Consider the following 24606-nt stretch of genomic DNA (forward strand, 5'->3'; position numbering starts at 1 on the left):
TCCCACCAACAGTGTAGGAGGGTTCCCCTTTCTCCACATCCCCGCCAACATCTGTCGTTTCCTGACTTGTTAATTTTAGCCATATGAGGAATTTCTCATCAAAAAAAAAAAAAAAGATAGCAGGAGGGGAAGAATGAAGGGGGGGCAATCGGAGGGGAGACGTACCATGAGAGACGATGGACTGAGAAACAAATTGAGGGGGTGAGGGGATGAGTTAGCCCGGTGATGGGTATTAAAGAGGGCACGTTCTGCATGGAGCACTGGGTGTTATACGCAAACAATGAGTCATGGAACACTACATCAAAAACTAATGATGTAATGTATGGTGATTAACATAACATAATAAAAAAATAATAATAATAAATAAATAAATAAAAGAACAATACCTGGACGTTGATTTGCATTCACCCACATGGCAGCAAGTAGAAATGGAGCTAGGATGACCTTTAACTGCCGCTTGATTTTTTTTCCACTATTCTGGCAAGCAAAATATGATTTGTTCAAAACATACCGATTTGGAGACAAATGAGGTTTTTTATATTTGCTCTAGTCTATTCTGATATGAACAGCCAGTATGTGAAAAGTGATAAAATGCAGTTCTAATATGTTCATACTCTCCTGAAAGGAAACAGGCTACCATTCCCATTCTAGCTTCCATGCTAGAAACAGATGACAGTCACATGCAAATATTCCTGTAAGAAATTTTATGCAAGATCTGCACCAAGAACTAAGAAGTCACTTGGAATGTTGAAGGATATTTAAAGTATTAAGATCCTAAATCTGGTTTGATTTTTCCAGGGTTCCCAGTTTAATGGATAGATTTAACTTAATATTTAAATAATCAACTTTTTAAAAAGACATTTTTAGAGAAGCCTAAAGCTTACCAAAAAAGTAAGACAGAAGTACAGGTATTTCCCATATACCTTTTACTCCCTAATGTGCATAGCTTCTCCCATTATCAACATAACTCATCAGAAAACACCCAAAGTCCATAATCTACCTTAGGGTTCATTCTTGATGTTGTACATTCTTTGGGTTTGGACAAATAGGTAATGACATGTATCCATCATCATAATATCTCATGGAGTATTTTAATTGCCCTAAAAATCCTCTATGCTTTGCCTATTCATCTTTCCCCACCTCCCCTCACCCCTGGAAACCACAGATCTTTTTGTGTCTCCATAGTTCTGCCTTTTCCAGAATGTCATTTAGTTGGAATTATACAGCATGTAACCTTTTAAGTTGGCTTTTTTCACTTAGTAATATGCATTTAAGTTTCCTCCATATATCTTCATGGCTTGATAGCTCATTTCCTTTAAGTGCTGAATAATATTCTGTTGTCTGGATATACCGTAGTGTATTTACCCATTCACCTACTGAAGGACACCTTGGTTCCAAGCTTTGGCAATTATGAATAAAGTTGCTATACACATCCATGTACAGATGTTTGTATAGACATAAGTTTTCCAACTCATTTGGGTAAATACCAAGGAGTGCATATGCTGGATCCTCTAGTAAGAGTATGTTTACTTTTGTAAGAAACTGCCAGACTGTCTTCCAAAGAGGCTGTGCCACTTTGCATCCTCACCAGCAGTGTGAGTTTCTTTTACTCCACATCCTTGCCAGCATGTTGTGGTGTCAGTGTTCTGGATTTTGGCCATTCTGATAAGTGTGTGGTGGTATCTTGTTTTAATTTGCTTCCGCCTGATGACATATGATGTGGAGCATCTGTATTTGCCATCTGTATGTCTTCTTTGGTGAGGTGTCTTCTAAGGTCTTTGGACTATTTTTTAATCAAGTTAATTGATTTTTTTATTGTTGAATTTTAGGAGTCCTTTGTATATTTTGGATAATAGCCCTTAATCTGATGTGTCTTCTGCAAATATTCTTCCCAGTCTGTGACTTGTCTTCTAATTCTCTTGAGATCATCTTTCACAGGACAGAGTTTTCATTTTACTGAAGTCCAGCTTGTCAATTCTTTCTTTGGTGTTATATCTAAAAAGGCAGTGTCATACCTAGGGTCATGAAGGTTTTCCCCTATTTCTAGGAGCTTTATAGTTTTGCACTTTACAGTTAGGTTTGTGACCCATTTTGAGTTAATTTTTGTGAAGGGTGTAAGGTCTGTGTCTAGATTCATTTTTATGCATGTCCTGAATGTTCAGTTGTTCCATTACTATTTTTTTTATTTTGTGTTTAAATTCATTTTAGTTAATATATATTGTATTATTAGTTTCAGGGGTAGAATTTAGTGATTCATCAGTTACATATAACACCCAGTTTTCATTACATCAAGTGCCCTCCTTAATGCCCATCACCCAGTTACCCCATCCCCCCATCCACCTTCCCTCCAGCAACCCTCTGTTTGTTTCTAGAGCTAAGAGTCTCTTATGGTTTGCCTCCCTCTCTGTTTCTATCTTATTTTATTTTTCCTTCCCTTCCCCTATGTTCATCTGTTTTGTTTCTTAAATTCCACATATGTGTGAAATCATGGTATTGGTCTTTCTCTGACTTATTTCGCTTAGCATGATACCCTGTAGTTCCATCCACGTCATTGCAAATGGCAAGATTTCGTTCTTTTTGATGGCTGAGTCATAGTCCATTGAACTTATATATACCATATCTTCTTTATCCATTTATCTGTCGATGAGTCGTCTGGGCTCTTTCCATAGTTTGGCTGTTGTGGACATTGCTGATATAAACATTGGGGTGCATGTGCCCCTTCAAATCACTATTTTTGTATCCTTTGGATAAATACCTAGTAGTGCAATTGCTGGGTCATAGGGTAGTTCTACTTTTAACTTTTTGAGGAACCTCCGTACTGTTTTCCAGAGTGGCTGCACCAGCTTGCATTCCCACCAACATTGTAGGAGGGTTCCCCTTTCTCCACATCCTCGCCAACATCTGTCCTTTCCTGACTTGTTAATTTTAGCCATTCTGACTGATGTGAGGTGGTATCTCATTGTGGTTTTGATTTGTATTTCCTTGATGATGAGTGATATGGAGCATTTTTTCATGTGTCTGTTAGCCATTTGTATGTCTTCTTTGGAGAAATGTCTGTTCATGTCTTCTGCCCATTTCTTGACTGGATTTTTTTGTTTTTTGGGGTATTGAGTTTGAGTTCCTTATGGATTTTGGACACTAGCCCTTTATCTGATATGTCATTTGGGAATATCTTCTCCCATTCTGTACATTGCCTTTTAGTTTTGTTGATTGTTTCCTTTGCTGTGCCAAAAGCTTTTTATCCTGATGAAGTCCCAATAGTTCATTTTTGCTTTTGTTTCCTGTTCCATTACCACTGTTGCAAAGACTATCTTTACTCCATTGTATTGCCTCTGCTCCTTTGTCAAAGACCAGTTGACTATATTTATGAGGATATTTCTGGCTCTCCGTTCCACTGTATTTCTGTATTCTTACACCAATAGCACACTGTTTTGATTTACTATAGCTTTATAGTAAGTCTTAAAGTCAGGGAGTGTCAGTCCTCCATTTATTTTTCACCTTCCATGTTGTGTTGGCTATTCTGGGTCTTTTGCCTCTCCATATAAACTTTAGAATGTTTGTCAGTATCCATAAAAGGACTTTCCAAATTTGAATTGGAATTCCACTGAATCAAGTTGGGAAAAACTGGCATCTTGACAATATTAAACATTGAATGTCTCTCCATTTATTTAGTTCTTTGATTTTGTTCATCAGAATTTTACAGTTTTCCTCATATAAATCTTACACATATCTTTGTTAAATTTATGCATAAGTATTTCAACTTTTTTGGTGCTATAAGTAAATGTTATTGTATCAATCAACTTTAAATTTTTGAAGGAAATTGAGAAGAATGGTGTAGAAAACAAAATAGATTCCACTGCAAAGAGTCAACTGTACCTTCCTTAAATCAGGACTCAGTTATGAAAAAGCAGAAATAGAAGTTTCACCTCAAAATAGATAGGATTTCCTGTAACTAAATCAGTGACAAAGGAAATAGAGGTAGGGCACTCTAGGACTGAATCCTCCACTGTGCCAAAAGGACACATTTTTGAAGACTAGATTATTGCCCCTGGGGACACAGCATTACAGCTTTATGAATAGTGTTGTGTTGATCTATTTGCATATTTGGAGAGTCTATAGTTATAGGCATTGTAATCCTGTAGGGCCCTGCCATTTCTACTTTGATTTTCAGGGTTTTTTTCTCTTTTTTAAAAGATTTTATTGATTTATTTAGAGAGAGAACGGGGGGGGGGCAGAGGGAGGAAGAGAGAATCCCAAGCAGAGTCTGCACTGGGTGTGGAGCCTGATGCAGGGCTCGAAGTCATGACCCTGAGATCATGACCTGAGCTGAAACCAAGAGTCGGACACTTAACCAACTGAGCCACCCACCCACCCACACACCCCAGTTTTTTTCCTTAAGGAAAATTTGTTAACATTTCACCTGAAGAAGCTGTAGGTTACAATAAATATGGAAAGGAAATTTAAAAATTTTAATATATATGTATTTATGTACATATGTAAATGTTTATGTACCAAAAAGTTTTTCAAGAAGCCTCATGAAAGAAAATAATGAGAACTTAAAAAAATGTTTCATTGCACAGACCAAATAAGGTTAAACTTTGTATATAGTCCATTGTTACTAATCAACACAGTAAAGTCCCATAAAAATTGGGGCCCTAATCATTCTGAATTAGTAAAACATTTGAATTCGAGAATCTGTTTTTAATTCAGGTAGTCATTACTTTCAGGTGTACAGCTAATAAAGTATTTCACAGTAGACATTCTGTCACACCAGTAACATCTGATTATCCTCAGAAGCCCTTAAGTTTTTAAAGTTTTAGTGGATTCAGGATGCTTTCCTGCACTTCATAAATTGTGAAAGGGCAAACTTTACCTCAGCAGGTTGAACTATCACAAACTCTGAATCAGTGGGGCACAAATAAAGGAGATTTTTCAAAGGTTTTATATCAAGTACTACTATTAGTCTGTAATGTTATCCTACCTAGCAAAGGAAGTTTAGGATACAAAAATTAGAGTTTTTTTTTAATAAGCATATTCACAGTCGCAGATACATAAGGAAATTACAGACAGGTCAAAAAAATAGACATAGGTTGGATTTTTTAGTAGTCCTGAATCGCTACCTTAAGCTTATTATAAGAATTCTAAAAAGATAATTTTTTTTCCTTACGTGACAAGCCTTCTTTGCTAAAAAAAAAAAAGTGATTCCTTTAAATAAGCAAACATCCAATATTTTTCAAAAATAGAAACAAAGATTTTTATTTAACTTTCAAGCCTGTTCATTCTATAATTCACTTACTATGTCGGATATTCAGGTTTACTTTTCGTTGTTTTATGCCGGTATCCTAAAAGTTTGCTGCCCTGTAACCTAAATTGTTTCCAAGACATCCCGATCATATTTCCTCACATTATTGGTCCCCATACTAATCACAGCTCCTTTCTGATTTACTAGCCGTGTGACTTTTTAGTTATTTAACCTTTCTAAGCCTCCTGTTTTCTCTTGTATGAAATAGAGATGAGTATCATTGTATTGTTTTAAGGATCCAGTATAAAGTGGGTGGCATAATATCTGGCACAAAGCATAGGGATTGAGTGGTAGCTTTGGTAATATTTTTTGAATGTTTTAAATTCAAAATATATGATCTTTCTTGTACAGGAACACCAGATGCATTCTCCCAGTTACTCACCTGCCCGTATTGTGATAGAGGCTATAAACGCTTTACCTCTCTGAAAGAACACATTAAATATCGCCATGAAAAGAATGAAGATAATTTTAGTTGCTCCCTCTGCAGTTACACCTTTGCGTACAGAACTCAACTTGAACGTCACATGACGTCACATAAATCAGGAAGAGATCAAGTAAGTGAAATCAACCATCCATAGAGGGCAAGGGTTTTAACATACTTAAAAGGATGTACTAGACAGCATCTTACCTGCAGCCTTACAAGAATGCAAGTGATTATTTGAATTATCTGGTCATTTCTGGGTTACAAAGTACGTATGAACAGTATTTCCAAGGTAACTAAGTTTTTTTATTCTTTTTCAGATAAGATTCCTTTCTTGATTTAATTATTTTGCTTATACTGTAACAAATATGTCCCTTAAGTTTAAAACTAGATTTCAAAATGCATTCTACCAAAATGCTCAGTGTAGGAAAAATAAATACTGGTTTCATAAACCATATGACTAAGTACTGACCAAACTGAGAAGAAAGTCAAATAATAATAATAAAAGTTAATTTTCTGGGAACCAAAGTCTACTTTATTTATTCTCAGTATAAGTTACTGTGTTCTGTTTACTGTAGGAAGGGAAGTTGCTTCCTCTAAGAATCTAAGGTTTAGATTCTAAACATTTTTATTCTGAAGACTCAATTTTCACATGGTTGGTTCTATTCCTATGTCACTTTGCCTCAATTTCTAGATGTATAAACCAAGACTATTCTTCTGTAAGTTAAGTTACATTTGAACTGTTGGCTCTATACTTAAAGATTAAAGGCTAAGAAACTCTTGCCGGTTGTCCTTCTTTTATAAGATCCTGATAAGTGTCAACTCTAAACAATCAAATTAATATCAACATGATTCTAACTTTAAAAATCAAATAAATATTCAGCTGCACAGTGTATTTTAAGGGTATGTGTTATCGTTGGGGCACATGTCCAGTTTCTTGTATCAGAGGATTATGACTGTCTATAAATGCGAATCTGTGAGAACTCTGCCCTATGCATGTACCTAATCTAAGTCCTGTATCTCGTAGAGAACAAGTTAGACTCTTTCTAAGATGATGGCTAAACCAAGCAAAAAAATTATGGCAGAAACAGAATCATCAAACAGGGTCAACCTGTCTTCTCAGGACTTTGGCAATAACACTCACCAAATCACAAAATAAAGGGGGAGAGGATAGCAATCAGGCAGTATAAGACCAAGATTTCCTTAGATAGGTTAATGGATAAGTCCATGAGGGAACACTTGAAATTGGGGAGAATACCGACAGAAGGAAGAAATCGATACACAGAAGGAACTACTGAAGACAAAGACCATCTATCTACCATCTGCCCCTATGCAAGTCTTATCGGGGACAATGCAAAAGAGTGCTTTTTCCATCTCAGAGTCTTAACATGACTACAGTACAGTCAAGCCTTGGGAAAAGAGCCTATTCATGTGACATTTGGGGAGCAGACCCAAACGGCACCTGTTGCCCCCATATCCTTTCTCTACCAAGGGCCATTGTCAAAGAAAGGATCTGCAAAGCACAGATAGAGCTAATGGTGAAAGTGAGAGATGCCATTATAGAAACAAATCGTAAGATCAATGATGAGCATGAAAGCCAATTTTGTCGTGATTTTTCTGATGGGTGAAAGGTAGTAGGTTTTATATATGAAGTATGTGATCAGACAAAAATCAGAAAGGAGCTGTGATTAGTACGGGGACCAATAATGTGAGGAAATATGATCGGTATGTCTTGGAAACAATTTAGGTTACAGGGCAGCAAACTTGAGTTTGAAAAGCATGCTATGACTCAAAGATAAGCATTTCCATGTATTATTAATTTATTCATTAAACATTTGTGTTTCTATTACATGTCAGGCCCTGTTCTAGGTATTAAAGGCACAATAGTGAAAAAGATAAGCAAAGATCAAGACAGTGGGGAGCAGCATATATTAGCAGGTGATATATAAGAACAGGTAGTATGAAGAAAAATAAAGCAGAAGATAGAAAGTGAAGAAAGTTGCTACTTTTTTAAGGATAGAAAGACCTTTCTATGAATGGGACATCTGAACTAAGACCCGAATGAAAGGAAGGAGCCAGTCATAGGACAACTGGGGGGAGGGTGTTCCAGTCAAAGGGAACAGAGGGAAACATGAAAAGGCCTTGAGGCAGAAGCCTGTCCAGCATCCCCAAAGGATAGCAAGGAGGCCAGTGTGAATAAAGGGGAGAAAGATAGGTGAGGCCAGAAGTATTAGGGGCTGGATGATACACCCCCTTGTACAGACCATGATAGAGACTTTTGATTTTATTCTACAGTGTGACAGGGAAGCCTTTGAAGGATATTGAATTTTATCTTTATTTCCTTTTTATTTTTAAGGGAACACTGGCTGTTGGGTGGAGAGTAGATCAAAAAAGACAAGAGTGGAAGCAGGGAGACCACTTAAAGGCAGGAGACCATTTGGAGGCTAGTGCTGTAATCCAGGCCAAAGGTGGTGGTGGCTTTGAAATCACTGGTGGTGACAGACATGACACAGTGATGAATGTTGGATGTGGAGTATATTCAGATGGCTTGCTGATGGATTGAGTAAGGGTGTTCAAAGGAAGAGAGGAATCAAGGATTACTCCAAAGTTCAGGGCCTAAGCAATAATCAAATAAATGAAGGTGTCATTCACAAAGACAGGAAACACCAGAGGCGGAGCTGACTCTCAGAAGGGAAATTAAGAGTTCAGGTTAATCGTGGCAAGTTTCACATGTCCATTGCTTTCCAACAGGCAGTATCAAGGTCTCAATTGGCTGGGAGAGTCTGGAGTTAAGGGGAGGGAGGAGGTCTAGAGATACCCTGTTGGGAGTTGTCACCATGTATGTGGTGCTTATAACCATGAGTTTGGATGAAGTAGGGCCTGATACAGAGTAAGTACTCATTCTCTTTCCTTCCTGTATGAAAAACAAAAGAAGGGAGATTCCAGCTAGGGTGAGCATGAAGCAAGTAGAAAGTACTTGAGTTAAGCCTTTGAAGTATGGCTGGAATCTTAATAATCATAATTATAGGGAAATATAGCCAAGAAATAAGGAATAGTATAAACCAAAGCAAGGAAAGTAGAGTGGTATATGTGCAAAAAACTGAGACTCACTAAGTGACTGAGGCATGAACTTCTTATAGGGAACTGGTGAAGAATCAGCCTGGAAACTCAGGTAAACTTGGAATGTATAGACTCAGAATCTATATTCAGGGGCTAATGAGGGGAGCCTTTGGAGGTTTATGAGCAATTTATGGTTTATGAGGTTTATGATAGAATTCAATTCAAGCAGTGCTTTTTTATGGTTAATCTAATAAACAAAAAAAGCAGAAACAGACTCATAAACACAGAGAACATACTGGTGGTTGCCACGGGAGGGAGGGGATGGGCAAAACGGGTGAAGGGGAGTGGGAGGTCCAGGCTTCCAGTTATAGAATGAACAAGGCGAGGGTATGTGCTATGGTGAGCGCTGTGAAGTGTGCAAGACTGTTGAATCACGGATCTGTACCTCTGAAGCAAATAATACACTATATGTTAAAAAAAAAAAAAGAAGAAGAAGATAGCAGGAGGGGAAGAATAAAGGGGGGCGGAAATCGGAGGGGGAGACGAACCATGAGAGACGATGGACTCTGAGGAACAAACTGAGGGTTCTAGAGGGGAAGGGGGGTGGGAGGATGGGTTAGCCCCGTGATGGGTATTAAGGAGGGCACATTCTGCATGGAGCACTGGGTGTTATGCACAAACAATGAATCATGGAACACTACATCAAAAACTAATGATGTAATGTATGGTGATTAACATAACAATAAAAAACGAATGAACAAGGCATGGGGATGAAAGGTACAGCATCGAGAATATAGTCAGTGGTATTGGGGTAGTGTTGTGTGGTGACAAATGGTAGACACTTGTGATGAGCATGGCATAACATATGGAGTTGTTTGACTCACTGTGTTGTATGCTGAAACATTGTCAACTATACTTGACTGGAAAACATTTTTTAATAATATATTTAATGATGGATAAATAAAAGTAAATAAATAAAATAACAGGACCTGGAAAAAAAATCTAAGGGTGCAGAATATATTTGAAATATATAAAAGTGAGAATTTGATAAACCAGACAGAAAGCTATTATAATACTCCATATTTGGATGAAAAGATGGAAGTATTTTTTAAATTCATCAGATTAAAGTACATTTTGGAAATACCAAGCATCTAAGAGATAGGATAAACTACTGGAAAAAGCCTGGCTGCAGAAGAGAGAATCTCTAGTTTCTAGTAAAGTATATATTATTTGTGCTAAATACTATATTACTCAATAAAGTATGATTCTCATACTCTAGCAAGTAGAGATTTTTTCTCTATGTCAAAATTCTGATCCCACTATCACCCTTCTTTTTGGTGTAATATTCCAAGTGTTAGATTTTTGTGACTGCCTCAATTTGAAGCCTTTGAGAAGCAGAATTCACCAAAATATTACTTTTAGCAGATTGGCTATTCCTTTATGTCCAAAGCTTTTTTGCTCTATAATTAAAATATCAATTCTTTCTTACAGAGACATGTGACACAGTCTGGGGGTAATCGTAAATTCAAGTGCACTGAATGTGGAAAAGCTTTCAAATACAAACATCATCTAAAAGAGCACTTAAGAATCCACAGTGGTAAATATTTGTTTTCTTTCTACACCTTGAATATCATAGTATATGTGGTCATAAATAAATCCCTTATAATGTGGTCTACACACATGGTCAGAAACTCTTTGCTTTTCTTGTAGAATAAAGACTAACCTGGAGAAATTTTCTGTTTATAAATAGTATTTTATTGGAGTCTTAATCTTTAACTGAAGCATATTAAGCTAATATAATATGACATACTCCAAATTTCCTGATCAGAATATAGCATGTTTTAACAAGAAGTACAACCTCCTTGAGCTTTCTGAGGAATACTAATTTCATTGCCTCTTTTGCACAGTTAACTAGGAATGAAAAAGGAAATAGAGGTACGATTTGCACAAGAAAGTAAGGACGCAAAGACGTTCTGTACGTGAGAGAAATAGAAGTGGAAACTCCAGATAGGAAGTGGTCAAGGGTGATGTGGAGTCACCCAGACAGGGCAGCATTGAAAATTTAAAAGGAAAATGTGTTCACCTATCATTTCATCTTTCTATTCCACATTCTTTTCTAAATTTTACTTACAAAATGATATTATATTATCAAAAATGTCTGTTTTAGAAACTTAGAAACAAAAAGAGCTGTATTTGCGTGTCTTTAGGGGCTCTACTTCAACAAAAGCTGTAATGAAAACTTGGTAGCATCTCACATTGCACTATGACATCTATTCATCTGATTAATTTTGGTATGTTATTTTAGATTTAAATAGTAGTGAAAAAGAACTGTTTTCTAATTAATGAGAAATGATGGGTGTCTGCACACTGCTTATTTTGTGAAAATGATTGTATTGACATTTACATCTTATAGACATCCTATAAAAAGAGTACAGCGGGTGGCTTTGTGAGAGGTGACTGGTGTGATATCTGTGTTTTATTTTGGAACTACATTTCTAGAAGTTTCACTGTCTTGTCTGTTGAGGGCTAAATAATGTTAAAGTTACCAATTTGTTTAAACCAAAATTCTTGCAAAAACATTTATTTATTTTCACACTTTAATATTCCTGGAAATAAGAAGTTGTCTTTTGCAGTCTGCCACAAAATCCTATTTATTAACTTCTGGGCTATCAAAAAATTTTCATCAAGAATATATTTTTAATGACCTGCTTTCTTGCTACAGATGATTTGAAGTTATTGATAGAGATCTAGCTAATTCAAGGGAGTTTTCTTAAATGTTGAGATTGGGGTAGAGGAGGGAAAATAAAATTTAGAGCAAGATTCATGTACAGAATGAATGTCATATGGTCCTATTGCAGTTATATAGGATGTGGATCTGTCAGACCTGGTGATGATACGGAATTGGGAAGCATGCATCACACGAGAGATTACAATGCAGGGCAGAAATGGAAGTTGATATTTAATCACAAAACTCTGCATTGATATTCAAAAATCAGTCTCAATCAAGTAGTAAGCAGGGAGCAACAGTCTGTAGTACTGACAGAAGAGTTTTAGGAGTTTGGATGGACAAGCACTTGATAGAAGCTTGGTGATGGTACGCTGCTACCACCGCGGCTGAAGTAGCTGGTGCAAATTTAGGCCACATCGTGGAGCACAGAGCGTCCGCCGTACTCTGCACTGTCCATTCATTATGTGTTTATAGGATAGTCTTACCCTCAAGGGGAAGTAATATGAGACGTATATACCTTTAATACAGCAAGAAATTTTAATTCAAAAATATATTAGGAAAATAAAGTTAAGTAACACAGGCATGAAGTAAACATGAAATAAAATGGATACTATGACATGCCAAGCACATGCTGGAAGTGGACCACACATTAGACTCTAAGGTTTAGGAACTCAGAAACTGCAATCAGTAACCAAGACCCAGACTGTCTGTAAGTGAAAGGAATCAGTCGCTAGGAAAAGTACAACTCTTCCTGCTACAAAGCCCATAGGGAAGCAAAATGCATTTGATATCATTTTCCAAAATATCCTTAAAATAGTACAGCAGAAAATTTGATAGGGTTTTCTTTTTAAAGTAAGATTCTCCATGGGACGCCTGGGTGGCTCAGTCGGTGAAGCGACTGCCTTCGGCTCAGGTCATGATCCCGGAGTCCTGGGATCGAGCCCCGCATCGGGCTCCCTGCTCCACGGGAGGCCTGCGTCTCCCTCTCCCACTCCCCCTGCTTGTGTTCCCTCTCTCACTGTGTCTCTCTCTGTCAAATAAATAAAGTCTTTAAATAAATAAATAAAAATAAAGAAAGATTCTCCAATAGAAAACCAGTGATATTTCACCAAAATGCAGTTTAGAAAAAGCATTTCTCCAGGGTAGCCACTTGGATACAATCCAGGTATACAGCTCTCAGATGGTCTGGTTTATTCCAAAGGAAGATTTCTGAGTTGGGGCTTCTCAGTGTCATTCCAGGACTGGTACCAGTCTGTAAACTTTTTTGAGACTGGTTCTTGAAGAGCTAAATATAGAAATTGAGAGTAATTTAGAAACTATTAGACGAAGAAAATGCTGTGATAATTTTATTATATTTTATACAATATTGATCTTACAGTAGATTGGAAATTTAAAACAAAAAACTGGGGGCACAGAAGGTCCTTCACCACAGATAGTTTTGAAAGAGCTGTTTAGAGTATCGAATAATGGATGAGCTTCATATCCTTCAAGAAACCTCTATAATCTTTTTTTCTCAGCTCAGTTTTTAACCATGATCTTTATATTATAGTCCCTAAAATTACCTGGATTGTTGCTATCTTCCGACACCATTAAAACGAGCCATATGCAGAGTCATGTGTTTTAGCCATCATCTGAACTCCTCATGTGGGAGCTGAGCTATGATGAGGAGCAGGTCACCTCACCTCTACTCAGAGGTGAGACAAAAAAGGCTCCTGTTCCCGGGCTCTGATCCCCCCCAGAAATAACTTGGGTTTGTTCCATAGCCCTATGAACTTTAGCCTGCCCTATGAACTTTACGTAAAAGTTTTTACGTAAGATGCAACCAAACGTCCACCTCAGCCATTACAAAAAAGAAATCAGTATTCATAGGACATCTGACTTTTTACAGCACAACTTCACCTCCAGGGTTTAACAGTTGCTAGACAGACAAATTAAGTGATGTACTTTAGCTATAAACCATAAAGCTATAAAGTTAGAAACAAGGGGTTTTCCAACAAACATAGCGGATTTGGCTTTAGAACAATTGTTCTGCACTTTCTTTCTGGCAATGATAAAATATCAGGTAATCCCCAACAATAATACTGATGACTAGCACTTATTGAGTACTTAACTATGTACAGCCACATTCTAGTTATTTGTGTACATTAACTCATATAGTCCCAATGATAGCCCGATGAGGTAGATGCTATTACTTCTTCCCTTTCTACTGATGAGAAAATGGAGGCTCAGAGAGCTTACGTAACCTATCCAGAGTCACTCAGCTAGTCCATGGCAAAGCCAGGGCCCCAGTATAAGTATCCTGACTCCAAAGCTGTTGCCTTAGCCACTGGGCTCCTCTATCTCCCTGTCCGTAAAGATAAAAATAATCTGTGGGGCGCCTGGGTGACTCAGTTGGTTAAGCATCTGCCACCTTCTGCTCAGGTCATGATCTCCAGGTCCTGGGATCAAGCCCCATGTCAGGCTCCCTGCTCAGCAGAGAGTCTGCTTCTCCCTTTCCCTCTGCCCCACCGCTCCTGCTCTCTCCCTCTCCCTTTCTCCTTCTCTCAAATAAATAAAATCTTTTTTAAAAATAATCTATATTATAAATTCTTATTTTCCAAGTGTCTCTAACAAGAGAACAAGCATATGGCTCATCTAAAAAAGTTATGCAAGAATTTAAAATGTTAAAATAGAGATACTAGAACACATCCCTTGCCTTACACCCCTTCCCCCCAGAAATTTACCTGATGCAGTTTGAGTATTGAATCATATTTCAGGCATCCCATTGGAAAGATACTGATAAACTGGAGAATTTCCAGAGATGAGGTAACAAGTGGGTAAGTGGGAAGGGTTCTAAAAACCATGTCCCATGAGGAGTCTTTGAAGGACCTGGGTATATTTAGCCCACACAAGGGAAGTTTAAGGATACAGATGACTGCTCTTCATCAGTTTGAAAGTCTGACTTTTAGAAGAAAAGTTAGACTTGCTCTGTGTGGCATCAGAGGGAAGGCTAGGACAGGAAAGTAGGCATTATAACAAGCGAATTCTGGCTTAGTACTCAACCTATCTCTCCAGAGAATTAACTTTTTAAAAGATGCACTAACATGTATTAAGACCACACTAAGAGTTTTGCTATATTATGTCATATAACTGCTACAACAATCCAGTGAGGATGTGTGTACATTTATTTACACACCTAAACACTGAGGCTTGGAAAGATTAAGAAAACAGCCAGGGGCACCTGGGGGGCTCAGTCAATTGAGCATCCAACTCGTAATTTCAGCTCAGGTCATGATCTCATGGTCATGAGACTGAGCCCCGTGTTGGGCTCCATGCTCAGTGTGAGTCTGCTTAAGATTCTCTCTCTCCTCCTCTTTCTTCTCCTGCCCCACTCGTGACCCCACCTTTCTCTCTAAATAAATAAATAAATAAATAAATAAATAAATAAATAAAATCTTTTTAAAAAACTAGTGGCAGAGCTAGGTCTTGAACCCAAATTCATGATCCTCAGCAGAACCAAACTAGACCATCTTCCATAGAGCTGTCCAGCAAGTAATAACCTCCTTTTAATAAAGGAGCTTAAGCAGGAGACTAGCTAAAGTCAAAGGTGATATAAAATGAACTCTTTTACTGTACAGGAGGTCCTCTTAGATCCCTTCCAGTTCTAATATCTTATTCTTCAAGTAATTATACTTTCAGAAAATATAACTTACTTTCTAAAAACTTTACAACACTGAAATTACATTATTAGAAGAACTTACATTGAGTTTCTCACTGCTTTCATTTTCATTCTTAAAAAGAACAGAAGAAAGAAAGAGTTTTATCTTGATACTGAGTAGATAAATAGCATCACCATATTCCATAATTTTGCAATTAGTCATTCATTCATCCAAAAAAGGTTTATTGAGCATTTTTGACCTACACTTCAATAGGTACAAGGCATAAGTGGCACATGAGACTCAAGTTCCTATCTTATTGAAACTGATAGTCTTTAACCTATAAATTATAAATGAATGAACGATAAATATAAATTAATATTAAGGCAAAAAATTAGGGTTGTCTGAAAGTATTCCATTTGGCTCCATGCTTCTCAAAATTTTCTACTGAAGTATCCCTAACAGCCAACAAGAATGAATGTCTTCTCTCCTGGAAGGTCAAGGAAGCAACTTGACGTAAGCCCCTACAAGCAAGGAGCTTCTTTGACATTGTGGTTTTTTCCTAACAATTCACATGAATATTGTCTGTTTCTCCATGGTATAATCTGTGTTTTAATATTAAAATGTTTTAAATTACTGTAACCGCTGTCAATAAAATTGAAACTACAAGAAAGTTTTGCATACCCACTAGAACATTGCCTTCTAGCTCCAGGAATGCATACCTCCCAGTTTAATAAGCCAAGGCTGATAACAATACCTCATATGGAAAGTTTTCTGCCCATTGAGAAAGATCTTTTCAAGGAAACCTTAAAACCTTGTGGATATGGGAAGGATAGGTATTCGTACTTGTTAAGTCTTATATAAGGGAGATTTTACTTACTTTTCTTTCCTCTAATATTAATTTCTCCTGCAGATGGTTAAGTATAGTGAAATACAGAAAAATTACATAGGTAGATGAAATAGGGTAAGAAAAAAAATTACTTGGAAGAGAGATGTACATTTGACCCTTGAACAATGCAGGGTTATGGGAGCTGGGCCCCCATGCAGTCAAAACTCCACGTATAACTTTTGACTCCCCAAACCTTAACTACTGCTAGCCTACTGCTGACCAGAAGCCTTACCTGTAACAGAAACAGTCAATTAATACACGTTTTGAATGTTATATGTATTATATACTGTACTGTTACAGTAGAGTAAGCAAGAGAAAAGGGTATTAAGAAAACTCATTAAGGAAGAGAAAATACATTTGCAGTACTGTTGGGTATTTATCAAAAAACATCCCCGTGTTAAGTCAGCCCATGCAGTTCAAACCCATGTTGTTCAAGGGTCAACTAGAATTATTTTTGGCATTTGAGAATTATTTGAAGTTTTAAAGGTTAGCAGGAATATTATACACATATGCTGAAAAGACTTCCTTACAGGTTAGCACGTGTACTACAGACGAAGGTTTTGCTAGTCTTTATAACATTTATGTCAGTTTTGAACTTAACATGAATATTCTAAATAAAATTGTATCACAAGATACATGGAAATCTCTTTTTAAATCGATACTGTTTGTTTTAAGGAAAATGTGGATACATGAAAACTTACATGTAATAATTCAGCAAATATAATTTTTTTTGTTTAGGAGAGAAGCCATATGAATGCCCAAACTGCAAGAAACGTTTTTCCCATTCTGGGTCTTATAGTTCACACATAAGCAGTAAGAAATGTATCAGCTTGATGCCTGTGAACGGGCGACCAAGAACAGGACTCAAGACGCCTCAGTGTTCCTCGCCATCTCTTTCGGCATCACCAGGCAGTCCCACACGACCACAGATACGGCAAAAGATAGAGAATAAACCCCTTCAAGAGCAACTTTCTATAAACCAAATTAAAACTGAACCTGTGGATTATGAATTCAAACCCATAGTCGTTGCTTCAGGAATCAACTGTTCAACCCCTTTACAGAATGGGGTTTTCAGTGGTGGTGGCCCATTACAGGCAACCAGTTCTCCTCAGGGTGTGGTACAAGCTGTTGTTCTGCCAACGGTCGGTTTGGTGTCTCCCATAAGTATCAATTTAAGTGATATCCAGAATGTACTTAAAGTGGCAGTAGATGGTAATGTAATAAGGCAAGTTTTGGAGAATAATCAAGCCAATCTTGCATCCAAAGAACAAGAAACAATCAGTGCTTCATCCATACAGCAAGGTGGCCATTCTGTTATTTCTGCCATCAGTCTTCCTTTGGTCGATCAAGATGGAACAACCAAAATTATCATTAACTACAGTCTTGAGCAGCCTAGCCAACTTCAAGTTGTTCCTCAGAATTTAAAAAAAGAAAACCCAGTCCCCACAAACAGTTGCAAAAGTGAAAAGTTACCAGAAGATCTTACTGTTAAATCAGAGAAGGACAAAAGCTTTGAAGGAGGAGTGAACGATAGCACTTGCCTTCTGTGTGACGAATGTCCAGGAGATATTAATGCACTTCCAGAATTAAAGCACTATGACCTAAAGCAGCCTGCTCAGCCTCCTCCACTCCCTGCAGCAGAAGCTGAGAAGCCCGAGGCCTCTGTTTCATCGGGTGGAGATGGCAGTCTGTCTCCCAGTCAGCCACCTTTAAAGAACCTCTTATCTCTTCTAAAAGCATATTATGCTTTGAACGCACAGCCAAGTGCAGAAGAGCTCTCAAAAATTGCCGATTCGGTAAACCTCCCACTGGATGTAGTAAAAAAGTGGTTTGAAAAGATGCAAGCTGGACAGATTTCAGTGCAGTCTTCTGAACCATCTTCTCCTGAACCAGGCAAAGTAAATATCCCTGCAAAGAACGATGAGCAGCCTCAATCTACAAACGCAAATGAACCCCCGGACAGCACAGTAAATCTACAAAGTCCCCTGAAGATGACTCACTCTCCAGTTTTACCAGCGGGATCAACCGTCAATGGTTCCAGAAGTAGTCCATCATCCCCATCACCTCTAAACCTTTCCTCATCCAGAAATACACAGGGTTACTTGTACACAGCAGAAGGTGCACAAGAAGAGCCACAAGTAGAACCTCTTGATCTTTCACTACCAAAGCAACAGGGAGAATTATTGGAAAGGTCAACTATCACTAGTGTTTACCAGAACAGTGTTTATTCTGTCCAGGAAGAACCCTTGAACTTGTCTTGTGCAAAAAAGGAGCCACAAAAGGACAGTTGTGTTACAGACTCAGAACCAGTTGTAAATGTAATCCCACCAAGTGCCAACCCCATAAATATTGCTATACCTACAGTCACTGCCCAGTTACCCACGATCGTGGCCATTGCTGACCAGAACAGTGTTCCATGCTTGCGGGCACTAGCTGCCAATAAGCAGACTATTCTGATTCCCCAGGTGGCTTACACGTACTCGACTACAGTCAGCCCTGCAGTCCAGGAACCACCCTTGAAAGTGATCCAGCCAAATGGGAATCAGGTAAAGAAAAGGCCCCTATCCCAAAGCTATTTACTAAAATGCTAGTTTGACTTCTTTCGGTGAAATTTTTCAAATAAAAATCAGTCTCTGTAGAGCCGAGCAGATTGTTACAAACTATCATTTTTGAGAGGAAATAGATGAACATTTGCTTTAACTTTCATAGCATCTCGCCTTCAGTTTCTTACTAATCCCAGGTATGGTTATCAACTACAGTTGTGTTATTCTCCTGGGGAAATGAGAAGTCTCAGCTAAAGACTTGACTATCTGAAGCTTGAAACAGAAGAAAAATTGGAATACTCACCAATTGGACTTCTGTTTCTAGAGTTATATTCCCAAATTAATAACAGTTTCTGCTGTATCATCATTAATGCATGAAAATACATTCCCCTTCACAGACATTTCACACCAGCAAAACTGAGCTATTACTTTTTATGTGTTAACACCTATATTTATTAAAGGCTTTAATTAAACAAGACTTAAGTATACAAAGAGCTCACCTAGTGAGTTTGCTGATCACTTTATGAGCTGTAAACTGAAACAGTATTCAGTCATAATTAATATATATGAACCTATATGTGCATTTTCCTCCTTACCTTCCCCCCCAAATCCATGATGCAGTTTTAGATAGAACCATTTTGTGTACTATTGTGTGCCTCATTATCCAGACTTTTTCTAGGTTACTAACCTTGATGGCCTCCCAGTTTTTTTCATCGGTTTCTTATTGAATCAACCATATACTAGAGATAAATGTGATCTTTCATCCAAATATTTGCTATAAGTAGGTACAGCTGAAATAATTACAACATCCTGTTCAAATGTATATCTGCTGCTTTTTTTTCCCCCTTAAAAATTGCTACTGATTGGGTTTCCTGCAATTGTGGTTACTCTTGAAAAAGACTCTCACACAACTAATGAATTCATATAGACTCTCGGTGTTTAAAACACTGTGCACACCTTTGAATAATAAAGGGGGACCCACCAACATTTCACTTAATCATATGGCCACGTCAGATAGCAATGAAAGTAGTGAAGTTACTTTAGCACAAACTGGCAGCTCACAAACCATCCAGGCAAATGGCCGCGCCTCTCCCACTTTGCAAAACTATAAGAAATGTTGTGAAAAACCTTTGAGCTTTTAGACTATTTGTGGGCTTAGAGGCAATAGAATGGAAGACTTTAGGAAAGACATAAGGATCTTGAGGGACCCAACTCCACTACCAGTCATTGTTTACCTACATGAGAGCTTCCTACACATTACCGCCCTGGGACTGCCTGAAATGTTTTATTCCACTGAAATTCTGAAGATTTATTTTGTCTAGCAAGTATTCTTCCAAAATAGAGACCCTCCTGCATTGTTTTGCCATCTTTTTCCTTAGCAAAGTGGTAGAGCAAACCCCACTCTTTTCAAAGAAACCATGGAGGTCAGTTCATAGACTTCTGAAGTTCCGGAGGATACAATTGAAAGACCACCTTTAAAAATAGAATCTTGGGGCGCCTGGGTGGCTCAGTCGTTAAGCGTCTGCCTTCGGCTCAGGTCATGATCCCAGGGTCCTGGGATCGAGCCCCTCATTGGGCTCCCTGCTCAGCGGGAAGTTTACTTCTCCCTCTCCCACTCCCCCTGCTTGTGTTCCCTCTCGCTGTGTCTCTTTCTGTCAAATAAATAAAATCTTTCTAAATAAATAAATAAATAAAAATAGAATCTTAATTTTTGCTTAGTAAAACCCAGAAGGAAAACAATGAAGGCAAATAATGCAGTTAGAGATTGGTGATGATGTAGCAAACTCATAATTTAAAATTTTCTGCAAATTTCTCACAAAGTCATGATTTGTTTGAAACCAGGTAAATTGTGTTAGTATACATTTTACATTCTTTCTTTTCATCAGTTGATCACTTGTTTTTGTCATCGTTGTGACTCTTTTGCCCCCAACCTCACTTTTTTCTTTATCAACCCCCACCTCGCATCCAGCCCCCCGCCCTTGGAGCCTGTCTGCTGCGATGAGTAGTATTCCTGCTTTGGTCAAGCTATTGAAAGTATAAATCAAAGTAGTGTTTTAACCTGTGCTTTTATATATGTCTCTTGCTTACCTTTTAATTTGAAATTAAATGTTCTTCTTTTCTTTCTTTAGGATGAAAGGCAAGACACTAGCTCAGAAGGAGTATCAAATGTAGAGGACCAGAATGACTCGGATTCTACACCACCCAAAAAGAAAATGCGGAAGACAGAAAATGGAATGTATGCTTGTGATTTGTGTGATAAGATATTCCAAAAGAGTAGCTCACTATTGAGACATAAATATGAACACACAGGTATGTCGCTGAACCTGACAGCTTTTGAAAAATGACTCTGTAACCCTTTCCGCAAACTGAAGTGCCCCCAAAAGCCTTCGGAGGATTTTGTGTCATGGCTGTGTTCTTATTTTGCAGGTAAGAGACCGCACGAGTGTGGAATCTGTAAGAAGGCATTTAAACACAAACATCATTTGATTGAACACATGCGGTTACATTCTGGAGAAAAGCCCTATCAATGTGACAAATGTGGAAAGCGTTTCTCACACTCTGGGTCTTATTCCCAACACATGAATCATCGCTACTCCTATTGCAAGCGAGAGGCGGAGGAGCGCGATAGCACGGAGCAGGAGGGGACGGGACCGGAAGTCCTGGCCGGCGAGCACGGGGGGGCCCGGGCATCTCCCTCACAGGCCGACTCGGATGAGAGAGAGAGTCTGACGAGGGAAGAGGATGAAGACAGTGAAAAAGAGGAAGAGGAGGAGGAGGACAAAGAGATGGAAGAACTGCAGGAAGAGAAAGAATGTGAAAAACCGCAAGGGGAGGAGGATGAGGAGGAGGAGGAGGACGAGATGGAGGAGGAGGAGGGGGAAGAGGCAGAGAATGAGGGAGAAGAGGCAAAAACTGAAGGTCTGATGAAGGATGATGAAGCTGTAAATCAAGTGAGCAGCTTCGAACAAAAAGTGAGCAAGAATAGTGAGCAGGTGTCTGAAGAAAAAACAAATGAAGCCTAATAGTTTTTCTAGAAGGAAAATACATTCTAATTGGTAATGAAGTTTGTTCTATATTATACATGCTTTTCATGGGAACACAGTAACCTGTATACTGTGGTTTCTGTTCACTACTGTGTAAAGTAAAAATTTAAAAAAATACAAAATACAAAAAAAAAAAAAAAAACCCACACAAAAAAAAAAAATCCGGGTGTGCCTGATCTCAGACCTAGTAATTTTTCATGCATTTTTCAAAGTTAGGAACAAGTTTGTAACACGAAGCAGATTAGAAAACTTTAATGACTCGGAAAGCAAAGATTTAACAGGTTAAAGGAAACTGATTAATTAGATAAGCATCTGGCATTGTTTCATTTTGTCAGTATTATCACTCTTACGTTGGTTTATTCTTAAGCTGTACAATTGGGAGAAATTTTATAATTTTTTATTGGTAAACGTATGCTAAATCCGCTTCAGTATTTTATTATGTTTTTTAAAATGTGAGAACTTCTGCACTACAAAATTCCCTTCACAGAGAAGTATAATGCAGTTCCAAACCGTGCTAACTACCTTTTATAAATTCAATCTAGAAGGTAGTAATTTCTAATATTTAGATGTCATAGTGGAGTATTATTTCAAGTGTATTGTTAGCCTTAAGAAAGCAGCCGATAGAAGAACTGAAGTTTCTTACTCATGTGGTTTAAAATGAAGTTCAAAAGATTGTCATTGAGTTCTGATTGCAGGGACTAACAGTGTTAATCCTGGGAAGGGTAGCAGAGTCGTCAGAATCAGTGTTCGTAATTGTGTTTGAGTATGTGGTGACAAATATGAAGGATATGATATGAAGCTTTGTATCTCCTTTGGCCTTAAGCAAGACCTGTGTGCTGTAAGTGCCATTTATCAGTATTTTCAAGGCTCTAACCCGCCTTCGTTCAATGTGTGGCCTACAATAACTAGCATTTGTTGATTTGTTTATTGTATCAAAATTCCAAATAAAACTTAAAACCACTGACTCTGTCAGAGAAACCTAAACACTGGGACATTTCATCCTTTAATTCCTCAGTATTCATTTTGTGTTAATTGACTTTCAAAATTTCTCTACAGAAATGAAAGGGAAATTTTCTAATCTGCTCTGTCCATGTACTTGCATTTCAGACATGGACATGCCATTGTTATTTGGCTCATAACTGTTTCCAAATGTTAGTTATTATGGACCCAGTTTATTAACAACATTAGCTGATTTTTACGTATCAGTATTATTTTATTTCTTTTAGTTTATAGATCTGTGCAACATTTTTGTACTGTATGTCTTCAAACCTGGCAGTATTAATACCCTTCTTACTGACATGTACTTTTAGTTTTAGAAAACTTTTATATTTATGTGTCTTATTTTTATATTTCTTTATTTATTACACAGTGTAGTGTATAATACTGTAGTTTGTATTAATACAATAATATATTTTAGTATGAAAATTTGGAAAGTTGATAAGATTTAAAGTAGAGATGCAATTGGTTCTCTTGCATTGAGATTTGATTTAACAGTGTTATGTTAACATTTATACTTGCCTTGGACTGTAGAACAGAATTTAAATGGGAATGTATTAGTTTTACAACTACAACCAAGTCATTTTACCTTTACCCAGTTTTTAATATAAAACTCTTAAATTTTGAAATTCACTGTGTGACTAATAGCATGATGCTCTGCAGTTTTATTAAGAGATTAGCCTAACCATAAAACTCTCATTTCCTTAGTAAGCCAAATTAGGATAACCTTATATAAACAGTGTTGGGAACAATGTTTAACATTTTGTGCCAATTTGTTCCTGTATTCATGTATGTAAGTTACAAATCTGATTCTTCATTTTTAAGTTCCTTGTTACACCATGGTCATTTTCTAGTTTTTTACCAGACTCCCCCATCTCACAATAAAATGCATCAACAAGCCTGACCTGCTGTCATTCTTTTCATTATTATCAAGATTTTCTTTGGAAAGCTCTCTGAAACGGGGTATTGCACAGTCATCCTGCACTCAGTTTACCTTGGGCTGAATGTGGGTAACAAACTAAATGTTTTTGACATTCACCACTAAATCATGGACTTCCCTGTGGCTGAATGTTTCTGGGAAGATCAGAGTTGGCAACTCAAGGCTTCCTCAGAGGTTGCTCCCTCTTCCTGAAACCTTCATCGCACCCCCTTATGATCCTGTGACTTCTCATCCTCAGGTCACTTCAGGGAAGCCGGGGTGTAGATGCCTTTCCTCTGTACGTTCCTCGTACCTTTCTTGCCACAGCTCTTACGCAGTTATTTTATTCCCTCCCCACTAGGAAGAGGAACCATATCTACCAGAGTCACTCTCACATCCCCAGTGCCTAGCAGAGTGCCTGGCACTAGCAGGTACAACAGATTTTATTGAATGAAAATGTAATTTGCATGTTAACAGAGCTCAGCTATGTCTTTACTACTCTCTTGCCTCTAATCCAAGAATATGTATATTAAATAATTCTAGCAATCTAATATTTTTCTTACTCAGGTCCTACTAAACATTTGACGTCATAGACAGTAAATTATGCTGCCTTTTTCAATAGAATGCCTTACTATTCTGATTTGAGAGTTTATTTCTAGGTGTCTTTCTGATGCTTTCCCTCATGGGACATGACACAAGCATTCAAAGCCTGTAGATATGACTGCTTCCGGTATGAACGATGTGACCAATTCTAGGACCCACTTCTGTTTCTATGACCCCACATTCCTAAGTCCTCATTAACGTCATGTTGCTTCATTTCTTCTGTCACTGAGAACAGCTACCCAATAAACAAACACCATGTAGGATTAGGAAATAAGAATAACCCTTCCTAGGAGGCCTTTATACAGCAATCACTGTAATAAGAAGCTCAAAAAGGCGGTGCTTGACATATTGATAAATGGCTAACAAAGGAATCTAGCTATTATCAGAGAAGTTTTGGAAAGGAAGACAAGTGAACACTTCCCAGTATTTGCCTAAATCACATAACAATTGAGACATATGTTATTTA

At 37.8% G+C, this 24606-nt stretch overlaps 1 protein-coding gene across 1 annotated transcript in view; it reads left to right on the plus strand.

Moving 5' to 3' along the window:
* ZEB1 (zinc finger E-box binding homeobox 1) overlaps positions 1 to 23522 on the plus strand; it is a 162826-nt gene extending 139304 nt beyond the window's left edge. The window contains exons 3-7 of the mRNA XM_081820832.1: positions 5654 to 5856; positions 10275 to 10380; positions 16774 to 18581; positions 20708 to 20888; positions 21006 to 23522. Of these exons, the coding sequence (XP_081676958.1) occupies positions 5654 to 5856; positions 10275 to 10380; positions 16774 to 18581; positions 20708 to 20888; positions 21006 to 21601 (2894 nt within the window). The 3' untranslated portion in view covers positions 21602 to 23522. The remainder of the gene's footprint in view (positions 1 to 5653; positions 5857 to 10274; positions 10381 to 16773; positions 18582 to 20707; positions 20889 to 21005) is intronic.
* Positions 23523 to 24606: the final 1084 nt, after the last annotated feature.

Source organism: Leptonychotes weddellii, chromosome 5, assembly GCF_054177405.1.
Source record: "Leptonychotes weddellii isolate Sample4059 chromosome 5, ASM5417740v2, whole genome shotgun sequence".
In the NCBI taxonomy this organism is placed as follows: Eukaryota; Metazoa; Chordata; class Mammalia; order Carnivora; family Phocidae; genus Leptonychotes; species Leptonychotes weddellii.